Source organism: Micropterus dolomieu, linkage group LG11 (genome assembly GCF_021292245.1).
Source record: "Micropterus dolomieu isolate WLL.071019.BEF.003 ecotype Adirondacks linkage group LG11, ASM2129224v1, whole genome shotgun sequence".
Taxonomy (NCBI): domain Eukaryota; kingdom Metazoa; phylum Chordata; class Actinopteri; order Centrarchiformes; family Centrarchidae; genus Micropterus; species Micropterus dolomieu.
Window position 1 is genome coordinate 17,867,375 of NC_060160.1, and position 21,951 is coordinate 17,889,325.

Here is a 21,951-nt window from a genome sequence, read left to right on the forward strand (position 1 = left end):
ATTCTTGTGTAAACTGGAGATTTTCCAGTGTATGCACAGTGGAACAGGGGCCCCACATAAATCACACAGGCTGGTTGCCTCCAGTGAAAGAAAGAGGGGGTTTGGAGCACATGCTAACCACACAGACATATGCTGCAGGAAACTGGAAATCTGCAGTGGCACAGCTAGAGAGAGAGCCACTCACAGCACCTACACCTGTCTACCCTCCCCACCCACTCATCCCCATCTCTTCTAGCTCTCTATCCATCTCCACTGTGCTGTCCAACAGCCCAACCCCCATCTTCCCCCTCTCTAACATCCCCTCCTACCCGCAGGCAAACCAACCAGCAACGGCGGCATGCAAGCCATTGAAATGGGTCATTTTTTAATTAAATACAATATTAATTACTGCGAGCATCATTACCGATATGTGAGATTTGACTAATTAGTGTAATAGTTTTTGAGTCACGCTCATTAAATATGAAAATTACAGCAGTAGAAAAGATTGGTTCCGTGATCAATCTTGTATGGACAGAGAGGAAATGATTTAGAGAATAGCTTTTATTGTACAATTAACTCCATTACAACCTGCCAGACAAGAATAAAGAGAGCAGGGAATTTGGTCGGTGTTAAGAGTTTTATAAGTGCTGCCTTTGGCTGCTGGCTCTCCCTCACATTCAAATGCAATCTTTTGCCTGTAACTAGATGAGACACTTGCCAAAGCATACAATACCCTCCAGAGAAGCCTTAGCCTCGTCACCCACTCAATTAGGACAGCTGCTAAATAGAATACTTGTTGATCTCTTCTATTTGACACCCTCAGAGTTAATTGTACTTTAGTTTGGCAGCTTTGCGCTCTTACTTTGCAATAGAAAAGCAGGTCAGTGTCGGTTGACAGGAAAGAACTGTTCTAGTGAACTGTGATTCATTTTGATGAGCTTCAACTGAGCTCAAAAGCTATCTCTGGAAATGGCAAGTTGAACCTCTAGCACTAATCTTTTACAATATCAAATGCTAGAAGAAGAAATCATTTTCATAGGGAAGACGATTTCGTTATCACATTGAGTTTGGAAAAGGCAAATTGAAGAATTTAACACAAAATTGTAATAGTAAAAGTATTCAAACAGACTTGATTGTACAAAATGAACAGTCCCCATTCTAAAAATAGAGTATGGATGGTCTCCAAGGTGGCAAGTGGGCACTGAACTCCACTGTTGTTTGTGTGTATCAAGGTCTCTCTCCACTGCTCTGGTAAACACATTGCATAGGACCACAGCCAGTGCATAAGAGCTGAACAGAGCTTCTCTGTGTCCTCACCATGTGTACGACTAAACACTGAGCGACAGAAATTGGCCCTTTTGCTGGAGTGGATTTTGTGTGTTTAGCATATCAAAGCTGTGAAAATAACCATGTTTGCGTTGCCTCTTCTCTTTCCAGGTGGTCTATCATATCTGGGCCTTCAGACTGGATGGCACGCACTGTGTGTGTTGATCACTATGGCATCTGGGTAAGGGGAACACCCCTGGCTGGCACGGCAAGTGTGTTAGTTTCAACATAAGTGATGGCAGCCATGACAAAGCAAACAAGACACAAACCTCATTCCATTTAGGCTTCTTTTTACACAAATGTAAAAAGGGTGACAGACGAATTCTATCAGGTACAGTGCCTAGCATGCCCTTGTAATTATTAATTATGAAATTATTAATACACACATTCATCAGATTAATTACTATTTATACTAATTCTGAAAATCATATATTTAATGCATTGATCCTTCTTCATTGATACTTAAAGAGTAAATGGATTGGATTGTCATTTATAATCACTCTTTACAGGGATTAAAACGTTATTCTTGTAAAATGTTAAAACATTTTTAATAAGTGTTCTCTTTATTTGCATCACTTAATGTCCACAGCTGTAGTGAAACTTTCCATTGCTTATGACCTTGTACCTTCAACGTCTTTGTGAACCCCTGCTTCTATACGTATATACCATAAACATTTTCCCCTCTTTGAATATATGCAATAATCCTATCTCCAGCCACATGAATACTGGCCCTCCATATTATTGTAATGCTAACCTCCAGACTGCATGCCTGATAGCCAATACTTTATCACAGCTTTGCCTTTTTATGGGTCTGGTGTCTCTTTAAAATGATTGCCCCTGTTTTGATCTGATTAATTTTGTGTGAGCACAAACAATTACTTTTCATCTTTATCTGCTCAAGGAATCACCCCTTTTATGGGTATCATTTATTACAGGTGGACAGCTACTTGTTTATTAGAATTTCAAGCAGCCTATCGCAGTCGAGATCTCCCCCCGGTCTATATTTACATTTCAACTTCAGCTAAACAGGCATGACAAACACACATAGCAAAGGGCCAGCCATGGCCACTTCATTTTAATATTGCCTCCTCGCAGGCCAGACGGACTGGACTTAATGCAAAAGTTCCTGACATGGTGGCAGAAGGTGCTGAGCAGGAGGGGGAAGAGAAAAAGAGAGATGGAGAGAAACTGAATGGGTGAGGAAGCAAGAGGGAGAGAGAGAAAAGGGGATGGTGGTGGGATGGTGAGTGCAGGTTGACTGAGTATGCATTTGAGCTTTCAGGTGAGTGTCCATCATTCAGGGAAAGAGGATGGGTTCATGGCCTCTGAAATCCATCCATGGCAAGGGGGTCTTCACAGTGAATATAAATATATGTGTGTGTGTGTGTGTGTGTGTGTGTGTGTGTGTTCGCGCGCGTGTGTGCCACGGCCAGGGCCACTCTTGACAAGCCAACAGCTGTTAATTATGAATTGGCCTGCAGAGAGGTAGACAGGCTGGTGAATATGCAGAGCTGAAGGAACGCGTAGCGCCCATGCAACACAAGTGTCAGACCCCCACTGCACCCGGAGTGGCAGGGGTTGACCTGGGTGTCAATCACTAGCATCGGCCAAGCAACAGGACAGGGATTGCTTGGAAATGACCCAAAATTTGCAGTTTGACTCACATGGAAATTAACTTTTTTTATTTGATAGTAGCACAAGATAGTTAAGTATCATCCCTTCCTGACAAATATTGGGATATTGAAAATACAGACTCATGGGTTTGTTAGAAAATGGCTCAAAATGGGAATCATTTAATCTCTATAAAATCTCCAATGTCCCAAATAACATTTTCAAGGGAATTTAGTGTTTTGTTTTTGATTTCCCATGGCTAGTTGATGCAGTAATCTACTCATCACAATTTGTGACTACCCCTCAGGCCGTTTAATCATGGTCCAAGAACAGACAGACAACTAACAACAGACATAAAATAACCTACTTGTGTGCACAAATTTAGAGCAACAAGAGTGCACAGCCATGCTGGTGGCTCTGAGGCTGTACAGCTTGCTAACATGCGCACAATGACAATGCTAACATGTTCCTGTTTAGCAGGTAGCCTACAATGTGTTTACCTTGTTCACCATCTTAATTTACCGTGTTAGCATGCTAACATTTGCTAATCAGGACTAAAGACAAAGTACAGCGGAGGCTGATGGGAATGTCATTAGTTTTGTCAAAGTGTTAATGAGCAATTTATACTGTATTTGGACTCAATGGGGTTGCTAGATAAAACTTTAAGGCATCACCAAGAACAGTTCATCCTGAGAATAGCATGAATGTCTTAGCCAGATTTCTTGGCAATCCATCCAATAGCTTACAAGCCATTTCACTTAAAGGAAAAGGAAAAGTAAGAGTATCACTAATGTCAGTAGGATTAATGTTACGGGCACCACTACCAATATGACAAACCATCTAATAATTTTTGACGCATTTAGTCAGTATTTATTTAGTATTTAGTTTTTAGTGAACCAAAACGATGAACTAACTGTCCAACCAAAATGGCAATTTGTAGTGCCATGGTGCTAGCAGGGCAAATGATAAATACATACAACTTAACATAGGCTAATTTAAACAGGAAGATCTTCAGCTGCATTTTAAATTTATCCAATCTGTGATCTTAAGAATTAAAGAGACGAGTACCAAAGTTTAGGAGCCACAACCACAAAGGCATCTCCTTTAGTTTTAAACCTGGTGTGATGAACAACCACCAAGCACTTATCAGAAAATCTACTGATATAATATGATAATGGCCTGCAGTGGCTCTTTAATGCACAACTCTAAAAATGACCTAGAATTGTATTCTGAATTTGATTGGGATCTAGTGTAAAGAAATCATATAAGGGGAAAAACCTAAACAAAAACAAAGAGTTCTGAAGCCCTGTAATGGGAGGGATTTGTAAAGCTTATTTGTCATCCCTAAAGAGCCCATGTATCTCCTTCCAGTCACTGTGGAGAACCCTTGTGTGTACACACTAGCCATTCACAGTAGGACCAGGGTTAACAGGGCCTGTGCCTTTAATGGCAGGAATATCTCCAGGAATTTTAATTAATTTTCCACTCTTAGCAGCTGAATCTGCGTTAATTTCCCCCTCAAGGACTTTTATAAATTTCATCATTAATAAAATCAGACATTCAATTAGTCCCCAAATCCAGATTGCCAACTGTTTCATAACAGTCTTGGTCTGATTTTCCCTTTTTTATTAGGTTGGGTGAAAAAAGTTAAAACTAATTTCATTAATCTAATTGTCATAACTTCAAACCATCTCTTAATTAGTTCAAATTAATATGATTAATCACAATGATGACAAAAACTCATTCAATTACAGGTTTTCAATGGCAAGTGGATGTGTTGGGGGTGATAGGGGCATAAAGGATGAGGGCGGGAAGCAGAGCTGGCTGCAAGAGATGGGATTGGTCGTGATTATTCCGATGACTGACAGGTTATCAATCATGCCACACTTTTAATAAAGGCTGCTGGAACTTCAGTGGAAGGCCTGGCTCAGTTGTCTTCTTTCTTGTTTTATTTCTTCAAAATCCTTTGGAACTCTCCTTATTCCTCCATGAAATATGATCCGTCTTTGAATGACTTGAGCTGCACATTTTAATGAAGAGACTGGTGTGCATAAAAACAAAAATGGACTCATCCATATGTAAATAAAATCACGGCTGTGCATGTGCTCATTTCCACTACCCATTATTGCAGAAAATTGCACAAGTTTATGCGCTGGAATGATATCACTTTATTTTCATTTGTCTGAGCATTTTCAAAAGCTGCAGATGAGTCTGCCCCCTCTCTGCAGACATATGGATCTGAGTGATGCCTGCTGTGTTCCTTTCAATCAAGGCCACAGATCTAACAAAGCAGGGGAGCAGAAGCATGTCACCATTTGTCACATGCCACTGGGGCACAAGCTGAGCAGCACGCACACCCTCGGGTGTGTTAGACCAGGAGGGAGTGCTGCAGCTGCCAGTCTCAGGCAGGTTCCCTCCTGTCCCATGCTGTCCCCATGGGACCAGCCACCCAAACGTCCCCAGCCAGTTGTCTGGGACGATTTGACCTGTGATCCACCCATCTGGATGGAAGGCTGCACTGAGAGGGCTGCGTAGCTTCCATCACCCTGAGGAAGGAGTCTGATGATTGCAGGGCCCATCTGGGGAAAGAGACCTCCCCTGGAGAGTCCGAACTTTGGAGTTCTATAGACGCCCCTACACTGTACCTCTCTTGGCTATTCACACCTGCTCTTTCTCTGCACTACTTCAAACATTCTTGCTTTGATCCCTTCATTCTTAAGCTATGACACTGAGCAGGGGAATTCACCTGCCACCCCAGGTAAAGTCAACCAAAGCCTTCTGGAGCGTTAAGCAAAGCATAGCATAGATACATATGTTATGTCCCTGTGACAGTGCTTATCATGCAGCTCAAGGGCTCCCATCCTTTACCCAATGGTTATATCTCTCACAGCATTGGATCCATGTACGATGCATATCTTGGCTGACAGCATAGTTGAAAGCCTGGAGCATGACAGACATGTAAAGGTGCACATTGTACACCCAAGTGCGTGGAGCATTGTACACTGCACCTTTTAAGTTCCTATGCTCTGCCATAGCATGTGTTTACCAGTGGCATTCTTTGTAGAGCCCAGTGATTAGAGGCTACTGGAAGTGATGCAGACAGTGAGCGGAGCCACACTTTCAGGATGCTGTGACCACATGGGGCAGCATATGGAGCTATGTCCTCCTCTCTCTCCAGGACTTTTTAGATATGTCAGTTGGGCCTTAATCATGCATTTTTCTGCATGAGGGGAGAACTAGAGTATCTGTGCCGAGCTGGCTTCTGTGCCCTGCGGTTCTCCAGCAACACAGTCAATCAATAGTGCCCATGCACCACTGTGTACACAACATGCATGCATACACACATGCACACTTACTGTATAGGCACACAAAGACAGATACACACAAAGAGTTTACATCTGTCCCATTTAGGACTCTGTGCTTATTCTGTCCATTATTCAGGCCAACATGCTTTAGACCATTTCCTTATTGTCATCATGCTTTTTAATTAGAGGAGAGTGGGCACTGGCGGATGGGGGACCATACCTCAATAGTTCAGCCTTCCAGAGACTCAGGGACGAAAGGGGCATTTTTCAAGGTCTAAACCCACCCTCCCCTCATATGCACAGCCATCTCGAAGTCCCTAGCCACCCTTGAGAGGAAAGCACAGCCTTCCATGTGCATAAAGTTGAAATAAACTGCACTCTGTATTTTCATTGGGGAAAGTGAACCCAATTTACACGCTGCTCCATTGGAGATGAGCACTCTGGCGTACCCTAGCTGGTAATCTTGCCCAGTTTCCCCCTTTGTGTCCCGCATTATTGTTGAAATAAATAACCTTTCACTGCAATCAGTGTGGGGATCTTCACTTAAATTATCGCCCCACAGATAGCTCACTCATGATCTGCTTCTATATCCATTAACTATCCGGGAAAGTGATTTATTGGTGAAGGGTAAGAAAAAAGGAATGAGGAGGAAGGCAAAGGAGTCAGTTTGGTTAGACAATAGTGCACTCTACTGTTTGCAAAGTGGATCGCTTCGATAAGGGGGGCACTGTGGTCACTGAAAACATCTTCAACACTAATGTGCTGATGAAGTTTTGAGAAAGCGGTTATGTCTTCTAACCTAAAACCTGTTTATGTGAGCCTATGAATGTGGCAATCTTTAATTACAATGACCAAAACTGAAGTAGGGGCTTATTCAAGCAATAAAAAACAAATTCAGATCCAGAATAAAGCAGCAGAAAAGCCAATAGAACCAATTAGTTCCTGCAAAAGCCACCAAAAACAAATAGCTTTGGTACAGTTCAGATGGAAGTATGTATATTATGCCGTCTCTCAGTAGCAATTCAAGTCAATGCTCAAGTACCTAAGCCTCCCTCCATCCCTCCATCCCCTCCTCCGCAGTCCCTCCTTCCCCACACTCCTGTGATGTGTCGTTACACGCTCGGCTGGCTCCTCTTCCATGACAGACTGTTACTTCCTGGAGCGGAAACGCATTTGATTGTTAACATCTGGGCCATTACAATTGCAAACTAGGGCTCTGTACATCAATCAGGAAGTGATTTCAAAACAAAGAGACCGTCCTCCAATCAATCTATTGGGAAGCGGGGGCATTACATGCTCCTGTAATCCCGGCTAATTAGCGGGATAATGGGAATGAGATTTATGAATCTGCTGAGGAGAGTGGAGGTGCGAGGGCACACTCAAATTAGCAGGGATGCACGCCAGCCAGGGCTGCAATAAGGAGGATGTGCTGTTGGTTTTTATCAACTTCTTGCTGCCTGGCCACCTTTGACTCAGTGTCACTGTGAACGCAGAATCACAGGCACAATGTAATGGACTTTTACAGTACATCAAGTCTCTGTTGAGGAGTTCAACTTTGTGTTAACATCCACCAGAGGAGCATTTTCAGTTTCTCGTTGCTTGTGTTAAACATCTGGTATTTTACAAAAAAAGAAATATGCTGTACATCATCTCTTTAAACACATCATATCTTATGACATTAAATGTTATGGAGTGTAATTTGCATGAGTTAAACATTCTGGGAGTCTGACCTGAGAGTTTTCAGTCATCTGTTTCCCCTGAACTTTCCTGTCTTTCTCTAGTGACAAGCTGAAAGGGCCCAAAAATAAAATAAATCAATAACAAAAACTAACACACAGTGCTGACTGAAGTTCCAACCTCACTCATCCACCTTCATCCAACTATCTCTGAGGTATTTTCAACAATACATCTGATGCAGCCCTGCGATGGACTGGCGACCTGTCCAGGGTGTACCCCGCCTTTCGCCCGATGTCAGCTGGGATTGGCTCCAACCCCCCTGCGACCCTGTACACAGGATAAGCGGTTGACGATGGATGGATGGATGGACATCTCATGCACATGGTGGATGGAATACAACAGAATCTGACATTCATCCCCTTTTTAGTGTTATTTTTAGGCTTGGTGAATGAGAGAGAGTGTGTCTATAACACTGACTGTATGGCAGTGTGTGTGAGGCAGTGGATCCCTGGAGGTGGTTGCCTCGTTGTCACCCTGAAGCCTCTTCCTCCCCAGCGGCCCCAGGCCTGACCTTGCCCGCTAGCGGGGGACATCTCCCATTAAAGCAGCGCATTGTGATAAGGCCATTTCTTTTCCTTCAGCATCCCTTTAATGTCATCCCTGAAATATGAAGTCATTAAGCGATATTAAAACAGTGCTGACAAACTAATTAACAGAAGACATTATACGGGATGGGCTCGATTAATCCGCTTTAATTGCTCTTTTAAATGGGGGCTCCAATTAAAATTAATAAAGATTTACTGGTGATCACACCAAACTACACCAAGAAGTGGTTGTCTGAAGGGCAGCCTAAAGTCAGAGGCCCCCATTCTCAAGTTGCACTCCCTTTTGCTCCCTGCGCCCTCCCAGTGTGAGCCTGCCAAAAAGCCTGTATCTATGAGAAGGAGATTAAACAGAGGGACTGTCCCAATGCCCCCAGTCCCCCAGCTCCTTTTGTCTCCAGCTCAGGGATCTTTGATCATGCCTTTGTCTTTTCAGGACCCTGCTAAGGAGACACTGGCTGATTTTCCCATTATACTGCACACATACACTGACTGCGCACCAGCATCAGCCCTGCTTTTGTAACTCACAAATATACAAAATATGATGTTGACAATTAGAGAAGATTTCAAGGTGTCCGCTTCCCTGAAGTCCTTGCTGCAAGAAAATACTGAGCAAGTAATGAAGAATCCCCGAGCAGCGGTTCACTTTCTACACGGTGACAAGTGCACCCCTATGTGGACATTTTTGTACACAACAGAATCTGATGCTGCATATTTAACGGCTTAAAATACTGATTTATGGTGTAGATTTCATTTTAAAAGACTGCTAGTGATTAGCTAAAATATGAAAAAAACACACCAAAGAATATTAGACTTGCTCTTTCAGAGATGAGTGAATTGAATTTGAGGAAACTGAGCTGTGTGCATTACAGCACAGCTTCACTAGATGATGCTGTTACTCTTTTCTGTTCATCCATCCCCCAGAACTAAGCGAACTGCACTGATTTAATTCTCTTTATTTTGTACAGTTCTTATTTAATTCTCTTTATTTTGTCTCGTGCAGTGTGAAACTGAGAGAACAACAGCTTCATCAAAATTTGCATTTAGTATGAATGTAACTTTCTAGGATGTTGAACACACAGCACAAAGCGTCTGTTCAAACAGTGTTTTTGTTTGAATTTGATCATGTCCTGTCGCCTTTTACTTTTTATTTCACCTTCATTAAAAAGCATGCTTTGTTTTATCTGAGACTCTGCTACAGAATGTAATTTCATCTTGTTCTGTTTAAGTTGAAGCCCTGTCAGCCGGAGGCAGTGAAACAACTGCAGGTATTTTCTTTGTTTTCTTTCATTATATCAGAGGTTACCAAGTCTTTTTCAGAAAATGTTACACAACAAATTAATTTGAGCAAAGCACTTTGCTTCAACCAGAGGCGTTTTAATTGAGTTGAGAATGTAAATCAATTTACCGAAGAAGACAGATCTAATTGAAAAGAAATGTCTATTAAAAGATTAGTGTGGTTTATTGTCTCCAGTCTTTGTCATCAACCAATCCAACTAATGTTTTAATTTCCTTAATGTTATCATTTCTGATGTAATTGGTGCTTGGGTGCCTAATAGGTTTTCCAATTAAATGTTTGGTTTTGGGCACTATCAATGTAAGCTCGTATGGTGACAAGAAACAGTTTACTTTTATAGAAGTGGTCCATGCTGTTGTGCATGGTGCATTCCTACCTTTATTCACTTATTTGTTTTAGGGGTAAATTTACCTGGAAACATGCAATAGTAGCATTGATGATGCTTGAACACTGTTCATTCATGGTGAAATATAGTATGCTTGGCAGTGAATTTCATTTATCAAATTTAATTCACTTTGTTTATATCAAGCATCAAAAGTAGCTCATCTGTGATTTCCGTGACATCACCAAACTTGCGTGTGCATGAGTGTGCATGTGTGTGTGTTTGCCATCAGCGAGCTTTGAGTGGGTGCCTGGAAGAAAGAGTCAACGGGTTTGTGGAATTTTGCTTGGGTAGCACAACTGTGATATGAGGTCACCTCGGGCATTAGTCATTAGGAGGGAATGCATTGTGGCTGTTTTTAAGACATGGCAGTTGTCTGCATCCGCACTGACCACACAATGAATGCAGGCCTTAGAAAGTTGACTTGAATTGGCTTCGGTGAACAATGTGAACGGCATAGTTCGGGGGACATTTAACAGCTGGCTGCTGGACGTGGATTAGAGGCACCTTAGGGGCTCGGCAGTGGCACACAGTATTTACATAGGGAGAGTTAAACAATTACGACTAAAAACAAAGTATTTACCTGTCTTATTTCTTTGAACGTTAAAATATGTAAAACCACAGCACACATGTTTTATATTATAATTTAGTGCATCTTTAATTTCAATTATCATCCAGTACAATGTCTCTGACTGAAATATCTGAAAATGATTGTACTTTACATGACCTTTATACATGATAATAAAACCCATGACACTCACTTGCATTACACTATATAACAAAATTTTTGTTCCTGGGAAGTAATTGTTATTTCCTAATTTCTCATGCATGCGTATAGAAAATGGCTATTATTTCACACAAACTTTTATTTCATGACCAGGACAGTGATATTTTGAAATGTACCTATTTCCAATGAGAAAACGTGTAAATGTGTGTATTTTCATTCATATAAACTATCAACAACAAGTAACAAAATATGAATTCAAATTAACATGCATTTGGACATCTTACACTGAGAGCAAATTTGTGCTGCTCCATAATGGTAACAAGTACCCGTCTTTCTCTGCTCACTTGGTGCACCTCAATGAGGATCAGTATCAAGACCTTGCTGGACACTTTTTGCTGGACAGCTATTGATATGATGATCCACGATATGGAGACCCATCAGGAAGGCCACCATTTGGGCCTTCCTGATGGGTCTCCAAGGTGGTTTTACCAAGTTTCCCTGCTATCTTTTGGGCGTTTGGGACAGCAGGGACACCAAGGAACACCACCACAGGTGGGACTGGCCAAAGTGGACTGAGTTCTCTGTGGGTAAGAACAACATCAAGTAGGAGCCACCGGTGAACCCCCAGAAGAGGCTGAGGCCGCCACTGCACATCAAATTGGGCCTATGAAACAATTTGTCAGATATCTAGATAAGGAGCCGGTAGCCTTCAAGTACCTTCAAGACCTCCTCCCCAAGCTGTCTGAGGCAAAGAATAAAGCCATAAATACATGTTAATTTGGATGAATACTTATTTTTTTCTGATTTTATGTAAACAAAAAGACCCAAATTTGCCCGTTTTCTCATTGGAAATAGGTACATTTTCAAAAAAGCAAAGTTTGTCAGGAATAAAAGCCATTTTCTATACTTTTGAGGCATAAGCAATTAGGAAATAACATTTACTATCCATCCATTACCAAAATTTGTTACACTGTGTTATTTTTCACATGCGCATTCTGTCAAGCTAATAGTTTACAACATAATTATAGAACATTATGCAACATACAACAGCAGCGCAGTTACATTTACACAATACACACAGCTATGAAATGAAATGGAATTAAATGCAAAGTAATACTGATGGTAATTGCCAAAAAAAACTTTCAGTTTAACTAAATCAGGCTACACTATAGTTTAATAATGTCGAAAAGAATGATTACACTTTTAAAACATTTTTACACACCTACAAACGCAGTAACTCTCTAAATGTGTTGAGGCAGATTAAACACTAAACAGAATTACCCAGAAGAGCATTCATATTTTCCAATAATTGCTTGATGGTAGAAATAGAAAACATACAACATTTTAGACTATAGATAGTTTCAAATTTCAAACGGTGGGGTTTTTTTTGTTGTTTTTTGCAGATCTACAAAATTATTAATTATCCAACATCTACATTTCACATCACTAAAATGCACTACAAGAGAGGAAGAAATAATACTGTCAAGTGACTAACTTAACTCAACTCCTTCACTGTTATAACTTTCCACTTTGGCCTATAAACAGGAAGATGTCTTGAACTCCTCAGGGACGTCACTGTCCAGTTTACAGATCACCTTGTATATGGCCTTTTTCCAAGAGGGGTCTGAATCTTTTGCTGCAGAAACGGCGTTGTAAAACTCGTGCAAGGTGATTTCAGCAACCTCCAGGAATCTGTCTGGAACCTGTAAAAGACAGGAAAAGCAGAAAATCCTTAGTGAAGTCAATCTAGGTAAAACCTTATTCCAAATAGTGAAAAAGCCCTCCATGCAATTACAAACATACTGACCAATCTGTCTTCAGTTTTCTCAAAGTCAGTAATACATGAAACGAAGACCTGTAGCACAATTCTTCAAACACTCACACTCATGAAAGGGAGCTCATATCTTTGTTCTCTGACACATACAATACATGCAATACTGCAATCATTAACTCTAATTTAGAGGCCTCTTTGATTAGCTAGTCTTGTTTTCTTGACCCTAAACAAACTACAGGTGAGTTTTCTTCCCAGGGATTCTACGTTGCAATGTCAGGGCCAGTCAACAAAGCATGATTATGAACCCCACCAGTAATGTGGGGAGAATCTGAAGATTGATTTGGTGTAAGACTTGAGATGGTTAGTTTTAATTTCAGAGATAACTGTTGTTAAATAATGATGTGGTGGGTTAAAGTTGCGCAAAGAATCTGGGAGTGAACCATAACTACAGCGGGATCCATAAAAAGATGCAAGGGATGCTGGGAGAAAATCGCCCTGCAGCCCTTGCTTCCCATCCACTGGCCAGTTAGCACAACAGTTGTTGGCATAAGTTATTTTTCTTTCCCCTCATCTCCTGACACAAAAGCATCCCTGGGAAAGGAATGTCTTGGTCCCAAGGTAAAGAAAACGGTCCCGTCCCTTTCCCACCAAACGGCCTTCTCCCTCGGAATCCACAGCGTCTTTCTCAGCATTCCGCATCAGTAGCAATCTCAGTCTCGCTCAGGCGTACTGGTCCTCTAATCCTGAGTTGTTTTAGTGGGATTTTGCGGCTTCCTCTTCCCACAGTTTGATAAAGCATCACTCTGGAGTTTAGATAATGGCTGTAAAGGCTGGCCAGCCACAGGTGCAGTGTGACAAACAGGTCAGCACGCTGAGATATGTGACCATAGCCACAAGCTGACAGGACATACTTCAGTAGGTTAGTAACTGTTGTCATGAATGTGTCAAAACTTCGATGAGGAATAGTTTGACATTTATGGGAATACGTATAGTGGCTTTCTGGTGGAGAGTTTTATGGGAAGATTGATTTACTCTCATATCTGTCAGTAAAATCTGAAGCTGCAGCCAGTAGCCGGTTAGCTTAGTTTAACATAAAGACTGGGAACAGGGGGTAACACCTAGCCTTGCTCTGTCCGAAGGTACCAAAAACCTCTAAAGCTCACTTACAAACTGTTTTTTCTCACTTGTTTAATCCATATAAAAAGTGTAAAAATGACAGTTAAACAATTCTTGGTAAAATGTGTAAATTTGTGAATTAGAGGTGCTAGATTTTGTTACAGGCCAGCTGTTCCCAGTCTTTTTGCTAAGCTAGGCTAACTGGCTGCTGACTATAGCTTTAAATTTATCATACAGACATGAGAGTGGTATCAATCATCTCATCTAACTCTATGCCAGAAAATAAATATGTGTATTTCCCAAAATGGCCAAACTGAAAGTTTGTTCTTCCAATTTAAGAAAACCTTGATCTGTCGTACAGTTTATTATTACGCACCAAGTCAACAAAGCAAATTACTTGTATGTGTAAACCTACTTGGAAATAAAGTTGATTCAGATTCTGATGAGAGCAGCACCTCTTTTGACAAAACCCCATTAGCAAAAAATCAGCTAGAACGCTCAGTTCTAACAATACAAATGACTAATGAGTAACACTTACGTGGAAGTCATTGGCTTTATTGTAGTGCATGTTCAGTGCCCGGAACAGTTCTGAGTCCCTGCTAACTGTAATGTCTTTGACATCATTGATGCCGTCAACAATGGCCTGGCGGGCAAACTTCTCCATCTGGATGTAGTAGAACTCTCTGAAGTTACTGAACCACTTGATCAGCTGGGAGGTGATGCAGCGGTTGAACTGAAAATGGAGGGGGGGGGACGGGACTTCACTTAATTCATGTTATTATATCATAATATATGCATTCTTAAGTTTACAGCAGATAATTAAGGGACTATCCTGCAACTGAAGCCCCAGCATTCACAATAATATGTCCAGCTGAAGTGTCCCTGAGCAAAACAATGAAACACGGGCAGCTCCTGAAGTGCGTCTATGACCTTTGATCTCCCAGTGAGGAAGGCAAATGAAAGTACTCTTTTCAGGATTAATGAAATATGTAATTCAGAATTTAATTTCAGACTTCAGTGAGAGCAAACATAAATTAAAAATATTCATCTCCATGCTTTTCGATTAAAAATAAAATAGCCTTCTGATGCTTTGGCATCCACATTTTCCATAATTGACTGAAAACCTGCATTTGGTACCTGTAGGGCAAAATGCCACCAAATGGCCTGTCACTCTACGCGACATTAATTGCTCTGATCCTTTCCCACCAATGTCTGGTGTGAAAAAACATCTGTCAGGGCTCTGTATTTCTAAACTCAGTCTTGACATTAGTCTTGTTATTCTATCTCCTCATCCAGAAAGACAGAAAAAAATGCCTAAGGGCTGGGCAGGCATCAAAGACGCTTCTTCCCTCTGGTGTGGTGGGTGAGAAAGCGGCAGCATAAGGACAGAAGGAAGCTTCCCTCTCATTGACTCGGGCTGATAGGATGGAATCAGACACTGGGATTAGGTGCTCTTTTGTTCAGTGCCACTTCCCACCACAGGATTGTAAGCAAGGAGGAGACGTTCGCAGGGCTGCAGCAACAGCATCCTCCCCCCTGACCCCGGGGGTCAGAACAGATTGAGAGGTAGGGGCCCGCACTGGCTCAGGGAGCCAGGGCCGTGGTGGAAGGAGAGAAGATAGGAGAGGAGATGGAAGAGAAACTTGAGAGGTGTTTGGAGAAAACTGGAAGGGAGGTAGGAGAGTAGGTATGAGAGGGAGCTTGTGCTATAAGCAGGAAACATATACTGCTTCTATTGGAAAACACCACAAAAAAGGGAGCTGAGATAAATAGGATGAATGAGAAGAGCTAACAACAGGACATAGATAAGGAGACAAGAGAGAAGACAAAAAGAGGAGATAGAAGAGGAGGCATGACACGAGACCAAGGCCAAAATACACAGGATGTTGTGTTTAGGGCCAGCTCACCACCGCCTGGTTGCTGCTGCACAAGTCTCTAATACCAACTCTCTGTTGACACTCAATAGCAATGCCTTGCCTACAGAGTCCTTTGTCACTCCATTTGCTGACTGGAGTGGCTTTTTTAAAGAGAGAATGCCCCTGTATCTCCCTCTGCCCCCAGGACATACTAGCAGCTCAGTGGCTTTGTTATTTAAACCCTCTGCGTTTTTGTTTCTCTCCTCCGACACACTGCTGATTTTTCTGTCCCAAACACACACTGACAAGTAGATGCCAGGGGAGTCAAATGCAGGAAAAACAATGCCGCAGTGTTTTTGACATGTTAAATAAATAAAAAAACTCCTTTTTTTTAAATCCATTAAAAACTCACCTTCACATCAGGGAAGAAGGTTTTGAGCACGTTGGAGCTGGGGTAGCGGGTGTAGAAGAACATCAGCTTTGCCTTCTTCAGATGGCTCGGGGTGAGACCCTCCTGGATGTTCACATTTACGTTAAGGGAGAAAAACTGACAATTAAATATAACACACAGCATACAGTCCTGTGCAGAGTATTGTGTTGCCTCAATTTTCAGCTAAATTGAATTTCCCTAAAGAACAGCTCGGCATTAACCAGGGAGTCAATAATGACCCTAACATGTGCTTATTGGCAAAACAGAATTATGAATTAGATTAGGGATTTTTAATTAGAGAGCGAAGCACTTCATGCCTGGCAGTTAAGACAGCTTGTTTTGAAATGTTTTGAAAATGGAGCTGACTGTCCGATATAATGAAGCTGATTTAAAGACGACATATGTTCCTATATTTTTTTTTCCCCCATAAAACCCTGCAAAAACGGGAAATTATGTAAAATTTTACAGATTACACATATTTTAAATGGCCTTTTGAGTTATGTAGCATATTGTATGTAAATATATATATATATATGTGCATGTGTATATATATATATAGTAATAATTTAAAAGGTGTCCAATTTCCACACATATCACTAAATATATTTCCTTTGTTCTAAATATTAATACATTCAATACCTTCTCAAGTTTCCCCCCTATGGCAATGAAGACACTTTTTACTCTGTAGTCCACCACCATGCCTTAGGTCATAATATTTCCTTACCTGGTCACCACACCATACATTTTATTAGGGAACCCTACCTTTGAAATAAGGAAGTTGGAATGAAAGATTTATGCAGTATTGTTCAAAGAGAAGCAGAGCTCTTTAAACTGTAAAGATAAAGAGAATCCTGGGAGGCACCACCTAATATTCCTCTCTAATTCCAACACTACTTTAGGTTAATTTACTTTAGAATGAGCAATAGTAAAGAAATTATTTATTCCAATTAAATGTGATGATAGAATTTAGATATTATTCAGATCATACTGATTGTGGAAGTCACCAACCACATCATTCAATTTTTTTTATTTACAAACAAATGCCAAATATTTCCCTGAATAGAAATCACCCTGGGACAGGTTGATTTCCTTTGAGTTCCTATGAGGCAAAAAATACTGTTATCTTGCACTCAATCTTCAATCATGTACATTCTTACAAAGGTATCCAACAACAAATGCTCAAGACAAGAGCTCAAGTGTTATGGTTGGGAGGCACTTTTGATTTCCACCAGCACTCAGATGTGACCTTTTAGATGCACCCCTATCACTCTGATGATGGAGAAATAGATCCTGCACCTTTTCAAGTCTGAAAAAAACTACGCTTCCTGAAACAGAAACCAATGCTTTCTCTGCCTTTGAAAAATTGGCTTTTGTTCCTGGCAATTCTTATCAAAGCCTTGTATTCCTTTTTATTTGTCTTTTTCTAAACTTAAAGTCATTACTCGGCTCAGATTAAAGAAGATGCTATAATTTTCTATGGGGTTAGCGAGATCAAAGACAAAATTCTCCTTGAAGTTTGTTACAGGAACTGCCCATGCTGCAATGAGCCTCAACCAGCCATTGTTCACAAGGAAAAAAGAAATATAGAGAATAAAAGGTAAATACGGTATATATAAAAGGTATTATCAAACATACCCCGCTGTAATGGGAAAAGTAAAGAATAATATAATGTGACATCAAGATTTTCAATGCAAATTTAGTCAAATAATGCAATTTTTTCAAGTCTAAAGTAAAAAAATTATAATAAAATGTATTAATCCCTTAATAGTTGCTGTTTAAGTATTTGCTATTTTAACCTACACATGTCATAAAAAACATTTGATTATTGTCTATATTTTTTATCATCATTATTTAAAAATATAGTTTTTATTCCTGCATCAAGAAAAGGCAAAAAGCAAAGCTGCTCTGGCTCGAAATATTTATTTTAAGTGAAAGGATATGTTGAGTGACATGTAGGGGTTTCGTTCAGCCATGCTCTGCAGTTCTCCGCACTCAATCTTGACATGGGGGAGACACAGATTGTCGACAGTCACTGCCCCTAGAGTGGAGGGACGAGGGTGGTGGCCAAGGTGGCTGGATGTCACCTTGGACCTCATGGCGATGGTGTCCCAGGGCAGGTCCACTGAGTCTGGGGAGGTCCTGTCCATTGATGGGGGCATGCAAGGGAGACCCCCAAAGCTGGAATGGGGTCCGTACTTAAGAAGATGCTCTAGGATCTGACTGTCGTGTAGAGGGGTGTTGTAACTGAACTGAAATGGTGTCTGGTGTACAGGATAGGGCCTCTTCACCGTTGGGGTGACTGAGCTCAGAGGGGTCACTGCAGGCTTGCGGACCACCAGCGATAGTGCCTCTGTCTGGTCCTGTGGGCTTTGAGCCTCAATGCTTTCATAAAACTCCAAAGAGCGGGGTTTCACTGCAGCCTCCTCAGCCTGGGGCTGTTCCTGGCTGGAGCGGGCATGCTGGCTCTTCCTATCTGCACCCATGCTGATCTGCATCTCTGGGGTTGAGCACATGCGCTGCTGAGGGGACATGTCCAGCCCCGTGGAGGACAGCTTTTTGAACACCCTGTCTACACAGTCATTCACAGCTCTTGAAAGCTCCTGCTTCAGGGTTTCCTGTAAGTTCTGGCTCTCTCTGTGGTGCACCAGATAACCAACGACTTTCATTTGGTCCTTACACTCTGCAGTCACTCTGCTATTCTTCCTCTCAAAATCACCTTCACTGCTTACGTAGCGTGACTCTGTGCTTTCTCCCAGTATGTCATGCTCAACAGCCACTTCTGTCTCGTCTCTGTCATTGTGTTCAGGGTTTTCCTGGTTGTAAACTAGAAGAAACTTTTCCTGGAGCTGACGCAGGAGCCGTTGCATGCTGTGGAGCTGCTCTTTCAGCTTGTGACACTCCTCATCCTTGGTGTTGCAGGTATCACTATTGCTGATTCCAGGTCTTCTGTTTGCCACTCCAACACTGTGTTCCTGATGCTGAGGCAGCCTCTGTTTACGTTTGTTCTCCCTGTATGCCTCTCTGGTGTCTCTGGCATCTGTGTCAGACCTCTCACTGTCTCCATGCTGCTGGCTGTTGGGAGAGCCCGCCATGACCCTGATAATGTTTTCTACTCTGGCCCTCTTGGCCTGCAGGTGGTCAGTCATGGGATGCTCCCCCTCCGGGATGGCTCCTGTAGAAAGGTGCCCACTAGGAGAGGCAGCTTCCACCGTGCTGTCCTTTGAGGAGACGCTGCTCTGGTCCTCCTGGCCGGAGTCAGCGGCAGTGGAGTTGGAAAGGTAGAAATGGCTTTCATCTAGTGCCCTCTTGCTCTGGATTGTCTTGCGAAGGAGCTGCGAGATAATGGATCCATTGGTGTATGAGGCCAGAGGCTCGTCATATATGCTTCTGCGGAAGCATGGCAACATGACATCAGGTTTGTCGTCCTCTAGGCAGCCTTCACTGGAGTTGTGCATGTTCTGGTCGGGAAGACTGAGGTTCATGCTCACTGGGGAAACTGTTTAGGGCTTCGGCTACGCACGTTGCAGAATCAGAGTTATGTCAAATGCAAGAATCTGAAATGACAGAAAAATGGATAACAGTTAATAAACACATCATGTGGTCCTTTAATGTTTTTAAAGCATATATGTGTCTTTTTTCGTATAACTTAAAGTAAAGTAAAAACATCTTAATGTTCTTTCTTTCTTGCCTGTTGTTGAACAGTGGCATTCAAATATAGCATGTAATGTCATTTTTTATGCTTTGGGTAGATAGAAAAATATATTCATTTGCAAAAGAATTTCATGAATCTAATAGATATAACATTCACAGGCAATTCTGTCATTTTCTTTATAAAACGTGAAATTACACTTGTGATTTTCTAAACTTAATTTACAAGCAAATGTAGAATTACACATGATGAAAATCAAAGAACCCTGCCTTATTTGTAAGATCCTCAGATCTGAAAAAACGAAAGAAATCCTTGATCTCTGCATAATAAAGAAGTGCGTTATTTTGTATAATTTCATGTTGGGGTTGTAATAATGGTTAACACAAAGGAGAAAACGAACAATTGTGATATATCTATGAAAGGTAAATTTCATCTTATGAAAGCCACAAACCACGCACAAGAAGAGGCTCTGTGAATACATTATTTACAAGAGAAAATACGTATAATGAAAACCTCTATTTTTTAATAGTTTACATCTTAAAGAATGATAAAGAGATGTTCTTATGTGCTAAAAATAAAAAGCTCAACTTCCAGATTCTGCCGTCACGGACTACATTCCCTTAAAGTGTTTATTTTTAAATATTTTCTGTGCTGTAACACAAAATATACTCAGACATTGACCTACAAATGCAATGTTATATTAATTAAAATTACTTCCTTATATACAAATGGAAGGGATGGGCTTGAAAAGAAAAGATTTATTTCTATACATCAGTCCCCTTCTCTATTTCTTACTTTTGATATACATGAAACAATTTATCAGAAAGACCAAACTGCTTCTAAATAAAATGTAATGGCAAGTAGACTCTCTTATCACACAAAGCAAAGTTGGAATTTAACTCTGCTATAATTTGTGGACATTAGAAGTCATTTTAATATTTTCCTTTATTCTTTACAGTTTGTAAATGTCATGCAATATAGCAAGCTGTAGACCTACTATTTGTTGATAAATGGTTAATTAACTGCCTGAAGAAGAGCATACAATTTAAAGTTGAAATTAAATTCAAACATTTTTAACTAGCCTACTTTATATCTGAAACTATATCAAGTGAAGGTGCAGACTGGTTTGATTATCTACTTTTATCCTAACAAAAGACTATAGCCTACATTATCCCAATAAGCAAGCCGAATAGCCTAGTAAAAGCCATAAGCCGTAAAACCTGAAACATTTATTTAACAGTCAATAAACACGTGATAACTCAGTCAAAAGCTCATCAAACATTTGATTATAGTTGGTGTGCACATCTTTCTCATGAAAAACCACTAAACAGAAGTGACAAGTTTCGAGGTAAGATGAGCTGCAGGCATGCACTTTGTCACACTAACCACGCATGCACTTTAACCACGGTTCACACAGACAGCGAGCAGCAGTGATGGGACCTTACCTGTTGCGCTGGGACGTGCTGCCGAGCTGATGGCCTGCGCAGACTGTGAGTTGGACAGTGGGAGTGCAGAAGAGGCGATGCATCAAATGGAACTGGGCGTGGCCATGTGAAAGCAATAAGGTGGTCGCTCATCATCCAAATGCCAAGAGAAGGAAAGTATTAATAAGGTGTTAGCCCACTCATAGTGGTTGGAAGATGGGCTTCAATGGAGGAATTGAAGCCTACTGAATAAAAAATAATAATACTGGCTAAGGCAATATGCATAAATATTCATCAATAACTGGAAAACAAGTAGTCGGTCAGCATGATGTAGGCCTGCATGCATCAATATAGCCTACTCAGGTGGACCAGCAATGAAACACAGACAGGATAAAACGCAAAGCACACATAAACACAAGGAAGACAGAAGTGAAAACTACAGTTCACACTTTGAACAAGTTCAGTTATGAATGTAAATATAAAATTAAAGGGGGGAGGATCCTCTCGTATTAGACTTTACAGCACCTTTGAATGTAACAGCCTAACCTAATCAAATATTAGCTTTGCAGTTGAAAAAATTATCTTAGGTTATGTTTTCTGTTTCTTGTGTTTCTTCTATGTTTACATTGGTACCTGTAGACGTTATCTTTACTTATCTCTATCCTGTTCTATGCTACATTTTATGTATTTGACAACGTTATGTTAAATCTAGACAGGTCTATCATCTATATATATATATATATATATATATATATATTTTGTTATCTGTGGGCAATATTTTGTCTTATTTCTATTA

At 41.0% G+C, this 21,951-nt stretch overlaps 1 protein-coding gene across 1 annotated transcript; it reads right to left on the reverse strand.

Moving 5' to 3' along the window:
* Positions 1-12,336: 12,336 nt before the first annotated feature.
* On the reverse strand, positions 12,337-21,289 carry prox2 (prospero homeobox 2). The gene is made up of 5 exons (XM_046063103.1): positions 21,177-21,289; positions 18,023-19,636; positions 16,065-16,172; positions 14,335-14,529; positions 12,337-12,609 (listed from the first exon to the last, which is right to left on the reverse strand). The coding sequence occupies exons 2-5, from the start codon at positions 19,562-19,564 to the stop codon at positions 12,442-12,444; spliced, it is 2,013 nt and encodes a 670-aa protein (XP_045919059.1). The 5' UTR covers positions 19,565-19,636; positions 21,177-21,289; the 3' UTR covers positions 12,337-12,441.
* Between the last annotated feature and the right edge of the window lie 662 nt (positions 21,290-21,951).